At 33.8% G+C, this 11027-nt stretch overlaps 1 protein-coding gene across 1 annotated transcript; it reads left to right on the top strand.

Moving 5' to 3' along the window:
- The first annotated feature begins 3798 nt into the window (after nucleotides 1–3798).
- On the top strand, nucleotides 3799–7785 carry RabX4 (RAS oncogene family member RabX4). Its single transcript, XM_089632858.1, has 5 exons — nucleotides 3799–3985; nucleotides 4101–4300; nucleotides 4529–4621; nucleotides 5065–5178; nucleotides 7424–7785. The coding sequence occupies exons 1-5, from the start codon at nucleotides 3862–3864 to the stop codon at nucleotides 7532–7534; spliced, it is 642 nt and encodes a 213-aa protein (XP_089488984.1). The 5' UTR covers nucleotides 3799–3861; the 3' UTR covers nucleotides 7535–7785.
- Nucleotides 7786–11027: the final 3242 nt, after the last annotated feature.

Below are 11027 nucleotides of genomic sequence, written 5' to 3'. Positions count from 1 at the left end.
GCAGTGGTTTTAACTCGCGACGCCTTTTTTTTTATAGTGAATACCTCACAAGAGTCCCAACTGCTCCCGTCTGGAGCCAGTGAGACTATGGCATCCCCAATTGGGGGATGTTGTGAGGCTGTAGGTAAGTGGGGAAGGGAAAGAGGAAGGTGGGGAAGTACCTGGCTATTCAGATCTAGTCACTAAACACGGCTAAAGCTATTTGGAGCAACGTTTCAATTCTGAATGGTGGTCTTACACCAGGGCGATACTGGTAGTATCTTCCACTCTGGAACGTGCCGCAAATATACTATATATTATTTTAATTAATTAATTGTGAAATAACACAAATCAATCAAATAAAATTTATTTGCGCACGCCGGGTTCGAACCCGCGACCTTCGGAATGGCAGTCCAATGCGTTACTACTGGACTATGCCGGCCTGTCTGGGAATCCGATGCATTTGTCCACTCGGCTACTGGACGGTTAAACTGGTATATTTTAAAGGTTTCCGTTTTAAATAATTCTAAAACTTACTAATTGATTTTCATCTAAATATTGTTGGGATGCCGACTCTTCGAAAAATAGAAATCGAAAGCGTTTGTTGGTTCACCATTCGAACTACAAAAATTTTCGCCCGTTGCGCTTTTTCCGTGTGTTTTTGAAAGCAACAATTCATATTCCACTCCCTTCACCCACACAACATACCTTCTCCATTGGGGATATCATAGAAAAAAAATCGCCTGTACTACGCTTCGTATTTTTGAAGAGTTGTTACAATTAATTCACAAAAACTTTTTTAAAAAAAGAACACGTTTAATTTTTATTTGACCTTTTTAACACAAGAATATTTTCAAAGGATAAATGGGGTTTGGTGTTTTTTTTGGGTTTAAAGTTTTCAAATGGGCCCCCATCGGCCCCTTCACGATTTAAGACAGCCCTGTTCGTAAACCCGAGCAACGTCGTATCCACATCAGCTTGGATGTAAATATTTCTAGTTTATTCTGACTACTTCTTTGTCTCTTCCCTGTAAGCTCTATACATCTAGCTATTCCGTAGCTAGAAGCTAAGGGTTGCTTTGTTCCTTTCCAATAATTCGTGGTTTGTCTCGCGCTTTTTTTCGTGTTTAGCTTAGGATCGGCTCTGTAGGTACTCGTTAGATAAACAAATCGTATAAATAGGTACTTGCCTACTTACTGTAGAGTTTATTTAATGTAGATACCTACTTACCTATTTATTATTTTAAAGGTTAATACATACATTTGTAGAACTCCGTAGTCATATATTTTTAAATAATAACTGTTATTATAAACAATGTAATTAAATTTACTATGTACCCAATGCTGGGTTCTATCACCATATCTATTATACAGGATGTTAAGAGACGCACGTAAGGGATTACTTTACCCAGTGATTCCTGACATTATTTTGAGTAAAAAATATAAATAAAATTTTGGTATACTTTTTTTAAAGTTTTTATCTTTTTTCGACATACAAAAAAACTACAGTTCTACGCATTAACGCATTTTAATTACGTTAAACAACTGATATTAACAAGTACCAAGCGTGTTTTTTTTTTCAAATTTAACCTAAAAAACTTGGGAAAAAATCTTAAAATGTGACGTAGATTCATCAGTTTCCCGCTTGCACTAAGCGTTTCCACCCCGAGAAAAATGAATATTGCTAATTATATATTATATCTTAAAATTTTTCGTGAAACAGCTTTAACGTATGAATTAATAGGTTTCCTCCATTGATGTAGGTACTATACTTTATTGTATTTAGTCAATGGTTTCCTCTGAAACTTTTAGTAAATTACGAATGTATTTTATCACGATGTCGGAACACTTGTTCATGAAAATCCTAATATTTTCGCATTATTCATTATATATAATCAAAACAAATGCACGTACGTGAACACGTGTTCCGATTTATTGGGAATTTACTAAAAGTTTATCAGGAAACGGCCTGCAATCTTGTTTTTAACGGATCACCAATAATTTGGAGAGATTCGTAATAGGTACTCAGTTTTCTCCGTTCGGATACCGTGTATGCTATACCTATAAGTAGAGTCATCCATTCATAGCATTAACGATATTTTCGCGAATTAAAGCGATAAATGGTGTTTTTAGCTATAATAAATAAGATTTTTTAGTCGCTATAATCTTGTATTGACAGATCAAAGAACGAACATGACACACTCTACTAGAGAAACATGTGCCATGTTGAGTTTCAATCAATAATACAATAAACATGTTTCAAGTAATTTTGCAAATTTAATTGTTTTTCCCCTCTTGCCGACTCCCATTCCTTGACGTTATCCTATTTAGCTATAAACGCTATGAAAACGCAAAATTAAAGCTATTTTTTTCAATAATTAATGCTAAATTTATTAAAAATTAAAGCTATGAATGGGTGTCTCTACCTATAAGTATTTTTTTAACTTTTTTAATTAAAACAACATATTTTTTTACGGGTCCCGATGTTTTTAAGGGTCTGTCTGTGCTTGTTCAAATATAAACCAGTATTGAAATACTTCATTTATATTATTGTTTAAATAGAAACCGGTATTAAAAACTTTTCTACTATTTAATTATTATTATGCGTGATGGTTGTTTTGCGTGTTTGACAATGCTTTAAAAGGCGAAACAGCTATAACGCACGTTAATAACTACACCGCAGAAATTTTTTAAACCGTGCTAATTTAAATAAATAAATATTAATTTAATTTAAATATTTAATATTAAATGTTTTTGATTGTTTTAAATACATTAAGGTCGTTAGAGGTAAACACGAAGGCATGAGAAAACAGTTTATTATCTCATTCAAAATGAATGTCTATATTTAGGTGATGGAATTATAGCAAATTAAATATTTTATGTGGAATCCGACAGAATTTTTGGCACAGCTATTTTGACCAGCTATTTTGGTTCTGCTAGGTTTTAATTCGTGAAAAACTACGCCAGGAGCTTTTATACTGCCAATAAGTTATTTAGCAAGAAATAATAGCAAACAGAAGACAAATACACATTTATACACAACCGTGTTCCCGGCCATATGCGATGCTCTGCTATGCTCTACGCAGCGTAGCGCCGTAGCACTCATTAGAGATGGTCGATATTCCTGTCCCGGTTACTTAGAATCGCTTACTTTGCTGTTGCTGGAACCGTCAATATTATTTCGCTAGGAATCTGGTTATTTAGAATATTTATAAATAATTAAATATATATATATATATTAGAATAGTTGACGTGATACAATTTTGAGAAACCGGATCCCTTTTCCCCATCGGTCCATTTCTTCATCGGTCTTCCATTCGGTAACTGGAACTGTAGCTAAAATCAATTTTTCATTTCCCGTAATCAACCATCTCTAGCGCTCATAAATAAACAAGCCCTACGAAATTATTCAGGCGCCTTGCGCATGCGTCGAATGATCGATTTTACCGCCTTAAGTATTGCCATATAACAAAATTGACGAATATTGTGTATCAAAAAGATTGCGTTAAAATAATATGTAGGTATTGAATAAGTTTAATGAAACAATATTGTATAACAATCTGTTTTGGAAATATAAAACTGTTTTTGACTGTGTGAAAAAATCGTTCAGATATTTAATTATACCTGCAAACTTTTGTAAGAAAGTAAGAACTATTTGTTTTATTTTGTATTTGAAGCGTATAATATTTTATTGAATGTTAAAGTATTAACATTACGTTTTTATTGAAGCAATTTATATTGTTATATTTTTTGAGCGTTTGATCAAAATATTTTTCGTTTCATCAGTCATTAACGATTTTTCCTCGCGCATGGCAATACCGCGTCAGTATTTCATCTGGGTGAGAAAATTGAAATAAAGGATAACATCGGGCGTAAAGATAAAATGGCAGTCGATTTCGCTGCAACGTATAAAATCCTTGTTTTGGGCGATTCGAATGTAGGCAAAACGTGTATTGTTCATAGGTACTGCGACGAGCGCTATTACGACACTTATATTTCTACAATAGGTATGAATACTTTATTTATTTTCGTAACATTAAAAAAAACTTACCTGTAGTCGTTTGTCAATACTAAGCTGTCAAAATATTAATGTGTCAGTTTAATTTTTTTATGTTTGTTCAGGGATCGATTTTAAACAGAAGATTATCAATTTGGACGGAGTTCCCATAAAACTGCAGATATGGGACACGGCTGGGCAGGAGAGATTTCGAACTCTGACCACGGCGTATTACAGGGGAGCCATGGGTATCCTAGTCATGTATGACGTCACTAGCCTGGAGTCTTTCAACCACTTGTCGTATTGGCTGCGGAATATTCAGGAGGTAAAAGTCCTCTAAATATTCATTCAATATTTATTTTTCTTTATTATCGACAATTCCGCAGTTCTGTACGAGTTGCTTAATTTTTATTTGTAATATAAAGAATATTAGTTACGTTGTATATTAAAATATTATTAGGTCATATTTTTCATAAATACCTTATCAGAAAAGAGTAACTCTTGTGCCTGATAAGGGAGTATTCATGGTAATTAATTTTCCATTGTTTTCTAGAATGCATCTCCAGATGTCGTGAAAGTGTTGGCTGGGAATAAATGTGAAGTTGTTGGAACACAAAGGTCTGTGGACAAAGAAAGAGGAGACAAGGTAGGTTTCGTTTGGAAGTACATTTCGCGTGTAAAACTGTCATTGGGTGTTTTATTTCAGGATTATAATGTTTGTTTTTGCCTGAAATCGTCACTCTTATTATGACTCATAATGATTGTTTTTCCGATATTCAGGGTGTTTTTTATCTAAATTAATGCCTAGCTGTTTCGCAGAAATTAATATGTAACATTGTCATCAAACAGTCATTCAGCACCATTTTGTTTATTGAATACACCCGTTAAACGCCGATTCTAAGTGCATTTCAGCTTTTTTGTAAAATATAATTAGATGACAAGCTTAACAACATGATAGTTGTCCCTTTCTGCTGATCACAATTTATTCTAAACCTGAACCTTTCAACTCGCAAAAAAATCTCTGAAAAGCCGGTTGACGACTTAATAACTGGGCCTAAGTTAATATTTATTCTTTGAATTGTTTTGCAGATCGCAGCTGATTTTGACATGCCGTTTTTCGAGGTGTCTTGCAAGGATAATGTCAATATTGAAGAATGTTTTATAACTTTAGCTAGAAAAATCAGGGAACAAAGGGAAAATCGGGTATGTACAAATTATTATTTGTATATGTGTATTTTTTTAATGTGGACGTATTCAGTGATTTTATTGTTGTACTGTTGAACTCTCGTGTCGGAAGTTTTAGTCTTATCCCTCTAGGCTACTGCCTGGAACAACTCAAAATGGAATTGTACAGTTCTACACTTATTCTTCTAATTCTACAGTTACCAAGAACGTATATTTTAATGTAGTGTTTTTAATTAAGAATTTTGTTTATTTTAGGATTGTTATTTCTGACAAGAATCTTAGTTGAATTGTGCTCGATTCTATCCTGAAGCTATATGATAGATTCTAGATGAATATCACAACTGCCTAGTTGAATTGTGTTTTTTTTTTAACATTGAAATATTTAAAAAAAAATAATATACGTTGTTTGATATTTGCCTAATCGATTATATGTAATTTATCTTTTAAATTTAAATGAACATTATATTGACTAGCTTTACTCAAGTGTCAATACCACATATTCTCGCGTCACGATTTGAGAGTTAGATATTTCAAACAATTTAAAAAAAAAAACAATAGCTTTGACCTTGAAATTTCAGGGAGGAAATATGCGCAAATTTCATGACGTCAGAGGTCATCGTTCACGAATCAAACTTATACAAATATCGGCTGCCGTAAAACGGTTTGTTTTTACGACTCGTTCGTGCATAAAATGGCACGCTTGCCTCTCTTACTTGATCTCGGTCTCTCGAGACCCTCTTTATTCCTTATCTTAACCTAATCTAATCGTCGATTTTCGTCGATTCGTGTTTTAACGAAGATTGCCGATCGTCGATTTCTGTCGATTGCGTCAGTCGTGTTCTGATTCGCGCGTACGTCTGTACGTAAAATTCTCATTTTTTCGAAACGCCTGGACTTCGGGATCCTCCTCCGCGTGATTCTAAACCAATATTCTTTAATAAAACACCGAAAAAATCATCGAAATCCTTGAAAATTTAAAGAATTTATGGGGTTTTAAAAAAATGTATAGTTTCATAAAAAATAATGTTTTTTTGGTGGCATTTTAAAAGCAACTGTATGAATTTTTTTGGCACTCAAACGGTTAACCCGCTTCTTATGGTCACCCAACCTGTTGAGGACGTAGTATCCTAGTTTTACATTGTAGACTTTTGTGTGGTGCTTCATACTTGTCACGGGTCAGCATTAAAAAATATCACACTTTGTAAATTGCTAATACCAGTAATAGGTTTACATAAGAGGAAATTTTGGTATACTCTTTTTCTCCTTCTTCAAATGTTGTTCATAGAATTTAAAAGATTTCAGTAAAAGATTTTGTTTCACTGAAAACCTTTGTATGTTTGTATGTTTTCGTAATTATCTGTTTAGAAAATACATATACACCAGTTGTAATATTGCTTGCATTATCAATTTACAAAGTTTTTCTTTTCTCTACACTGAAGGTCCAGAAAATAATTTCTCTCAAAGCCTACATATCATTTTTGGCGATGCTGTGTGGGGTAGTTTTTAAGAAAGGAATTATTGGAAGTTCTAGGAATGAAAATGGGTAGGCATCTGGGGGGTCAGTTTATCCAGGAGTGAATGACGTATGAATCCATCCCTCCCACTGCGGTGCAAGGCAATCCATGTGTCGAGAGAGTGCGGCTGGAGAGGTCGAAGGATCTCTCAACCGGCCTTTCACGATCCGGCTGGCAGTTGGTGAGCAGACAAGAACCCAGACAACCCTACTAGTCATCAAACGTAGCGAACCACGTGGGGTGACTTATGAAAGAGGTGTAATTGTGATTATGATATATTTATGCATACAATGCTCGTATTTATGATTGTGCTATCAATAAATGCTTTGTCTTCCTTTTCTTTATTTTTGAATAGAATGATAAACATTCCCAGGTATGACAAGACAATGTTTGAGAACTCTACTACCATCATTATAAGCAGAAAATGTTGATTTTGAAATGATGTATTTTTCTAAAATTGGATAAAATTAAATTTAATAAATAAAAAATTACAACAGTTGATTTATGAAATAAATGTTGGTACCATCCAATTATAATTTGGCCAAAGCGTTGTTGACTACAGTCCCTGTGGATAAAAGTTCAATCCTCAGTCAAACCATTTCTTTAAAGTATTTTTTTGTTTGTTTTAAACTACATTTTAAAAGTTCACAGCAGATAAGTGCCAATCTCTGGGGATGGAGGTTTATTCCCCAGTCAAACCATTAAAAAATAGATATATTATAGTAAAAAAACTTTGTTTTGTGTTTAAGGTGGACGCTTTTGAGACATCTGAGCGTGAGAGAGACCTGGCTAATAACATCCAGCTGCAGAAGTCGGATTCACAATCGTACTCCAACTGGCTGTCGAAATGCACATGTTAATGTCAATCATAGTCTCAGTCACATTACGGCTTTTCCTTAACATTTTTTACCGCTTTTGTATCGGATGGAAGTTATACAAGGATGATCTACAAAGGAATTGTGATATTTTAATGCCGCTATTGTAGTATCTAAGGATTTAAAAAAAGTGTGTAACGCTGTTGAAAATTTTATTGTCGACTTTGAAATCTTTGTACATTCATGCATTTTGCTATCAACGCCTCTTGTATTAATTCTATTATAATTTATATGGAATAAATATAGTTTTTTATTACAAAAACAACATTTTTATTTAATAAACTTATTGTATTATTATTTACTATTTATTTTTATAGGACTATTTCCCGGGAGCAATTTCTATCAATTAACTTTTCTACCAACAAGGCATTTTGCGTATTTTTTCTCTAAATATACCCACACTTACAGTCTGTCAAAATATTTATAAAATGGTAACAAAAAAAATCATAAATAAAGCATTAATATTTTTTATTACGCCGATTTTAGCATTAGGTACCTACGAAAATTGTTGGGAAAGTGACATAACCCAACACTTCTCAATGCTTTTTATTGCTAAATGTATGCGTTTTTCACATTTTGATCAATATTATATATTTTTTTAAATGTTCATTATATCATAGAAGACAATTTATTGCATATAATTTATTACATTTAATAAATTATTAGATGTTCGATCAACATAAAAGTGTGCGATAGAATCGCTCCCTTTTAGCAATAAAAATACGTAGATAAAGAAAATAACGTTAAGAACAACTGAGTTAAATTTTTCTTGTCAAACATTACCAAACATTTGAAATTAAGATTTTTAGTTCCCACGAAAATGAAAAATAAGTTCAACTTTATTAAATTTCTAGAATTTGTTGACAGACTGTACCTACCTAATATTGATATTATTTTTTTAGAACAAACCATAGGCTTTTAAAACATTATCAAAAAACAATTATCATTCTTCAGATTGCTCCACCATTAGATATGTAATGAACGAGAAAGTGTTTTTTCCTTCGGTGAACTCAAACGACTCCTGGCATATAGGCAAATTACAAAACCTTTTTATACCAACGATTTTTGATGATTTATGAGAGGTTTTAAATTCATGTCCGAGCAACGCCGGGACATCAGCTGTATATTATCTATCTTTGCACATGCAGAAGTGTTCCGGTGTGGCTTTCTTTTTATACAAACCTACAGTTTTATTCCATTATCGATGAAATTTTGCACCCTCTACCTTCGAACTAAGTGGAAGGTCACTGTCTAAATGAGATTTTTTTTAATCACCCCTTCCCCTTTTTCCACACCTTACAGCAGAATTTTGATACTACACCATGATTTTTTAAACATGTTACGTTCAAAATTAGAGAAAAATTTCGGTGTACGAGTACATCTGATTTCTGAAATTGAAATTCTACATCTATGTATCTTGACTTCAGCTATGTATCCATATGTACAGGGTTTTCCAATAAGAGGTGTTATTTTGATATTCAATTGTAAAAGATCAATGTTTTCATTGCTTGTGTGGCACGTAGCGCCGTTTTTTTTAAAAAGTAAACGTTGTCCAAATCAATACCATACAATTACAGCCATTAAAAATCATTAATCATCTCTCGATAGCGCAATCCATTCACCGTAACTGTTGCTCCAGCTTCATTTTCGAAAAAGTAAGTTTCAATGTCTCCGCTGGACCATAAACCGCACCAAACAGTCACACGTTGAGGATAATGAGACTTTTCAACAATAATTCATGGGTTTTCCGAGCCCCAAATGCGACAATTTTGCTTGTTGACGAAGCCACCGAGGTGGAAATGGGCCTCATCACTCGAGATGATTTGCATTTGATTCACTCAAGTGAATTTCAATTCGTTGTTGAAGCGTGTATCGTTCCATTTTTATTAATGGCGTAGTTTTTACCTGTCAAATGTCAAAAAATGACAGCTTCAAAAGCAACATCTACCGAAATAGCGGGCTATTTAAAATAACACCTCTTATTGGAAAACCATATACTAGGTAAATCTAGATAGTCAGGGACTATCGAAATTTTTTGTAACCATCACGCCATTTACCGCATTGGTAGGTAAAGGGATGGACCACCACATAGCTCTGCTTTGAAACACACTTCTTGATTATTTCGTATTCGTATATGCTCTTCAATTATACCGAATTTTCACATGGCCCGAGTCAAATATTTGATTCACTTGTTTGTGCCATCTCTTCTTCGGGCATCCCTAGCTTCTTTCAATCACTAATTTTGTTTGTCTTTCTTTTTAATAAAAAATTATAATATTATGTGAAAATATTCGAATTTAACTTCAACATGCGTCTTATTGATATTTGCGCATGTTTTTTTTCTTCAGAAAGTTAGATTTGATTATTTTTTTAATTTTGCGATTTTTTAATTAAAAATTTAAAAATTAATACTAATAAATATTTCTTGGGTATGGAATTTTTTATTGAAGCTTGCAGTCCACAATGGAGTGCTGATAGTAGATAGTAGTTGATAGTAATAACCCTCAAGTATGGCAGTGAGGGATTGAACTGGCAGAGAATGAATGAAATAGTCTGAATGTTGTAGAAATGCAAAGAGGCACATGTGTGTAAAATCTGTAAGGCTGGTATAAGTGTAATGGTTAAGATCACACAAGGGACGCTTAGATTACTTTTGTATGAAGATCGGATAAACAAAGAAAGGAGTTGTAGTCGTACGCCACTACTCGAGCCGGACGGTGTCAAGTACTAGTTAGTACACAGTGCCAATCGCTAAGGTACCTAGGCCGTCATAGAACATACTGAAATTTCGGCCGTTGCTCAGCGTTACGGGTGGCAATGTTTAGCCATAGCAACTAGAATGTTGTGGAACGTTGTTAGGAGCAACTTGAATCGTATTGGCACACTATTGGCAGTCTACTACGCGCTACGTTTAACGCGCTAATCAAAATAACTTATTCCTTTCGCGCCGCGAATACTAAAATAATCCTTGCTGTGTCTGTGTTTAATTACCAGTGTGATATTTAAAATATTGATGAAATTTATTCATTACTGTTTTATCTCGTCAACAGAATAAATCTACTATAAAACATTATATGGTTTACTTTCAACACCGAACACATTTTCAACCTTCGCAACAGTTGAAGTGAATTATTGAAGAAGTCGGCAAAACACTAGGAACACGGGGCACGATGAAATGTATCAAATACTCGAGTCGAGCCATGTCACGAGTCAGAATTACAGAAGAGTATGTAAGAGATGATCTATGAATATGAATGAAGCAAATAATCTATGCCAACATAGAGTTGTGTGGAAGTCTATCCTCTCTGCCTACCCTTTCGGAGAAACGGTGTAATGGTTAGATGAAGTTTTGTTTTCGGATACATTAAAAACACCCTCCACCTGGAAAATCGGAATTTCAATATATTATAATATGACATGTATGTATGTATGTTTTATCGACTTCATTCTGCGTGATAATTATCGCAGTTTGCATTTG

The sequence above is a fragment of the Hesperophylax consimilis genome, chromosome 6, assembly GCF_061612785.1.
Source record: "Hesperophylax consimilis isolate HC1 chromosome 6, BYU_Hcon_1.0, whole genome shotgun sequence".
Classification (NCBI taxonomy): Eukaryota; Metazoa; Arthropoda; class Insecta; order Trichoptera; family Limnephilidae; genus Hesperophylax; species Hesperophylax consimilis.
This window is presented reverse-complemented; position numbering and strand designations above follow the sequence as displayed.

Coding starts and splice junctions, on each gene's coding strand:
- RabX4 (XM_089632858.1), top strand. CDS start 3,862: ATGGCAGTCGATTTCGCTGCAACGTATAAAATCCTTGTTTTGGGCGAT. Junction 4,622..5,064: donor ACAAAGAAAGAGGAGACAAG/GTAGGTTTCGTT, acceptor ATTGTTTTGCAG/ATCGCAGCTGATTTTGACAT. Junction 5,179..7,423: donor GGGAACAAAGGGAAAATCGG/GTATGTACAAAT, acceptor TTTGTGTTTAAG/GTGGACGCTTTTGAGACATC.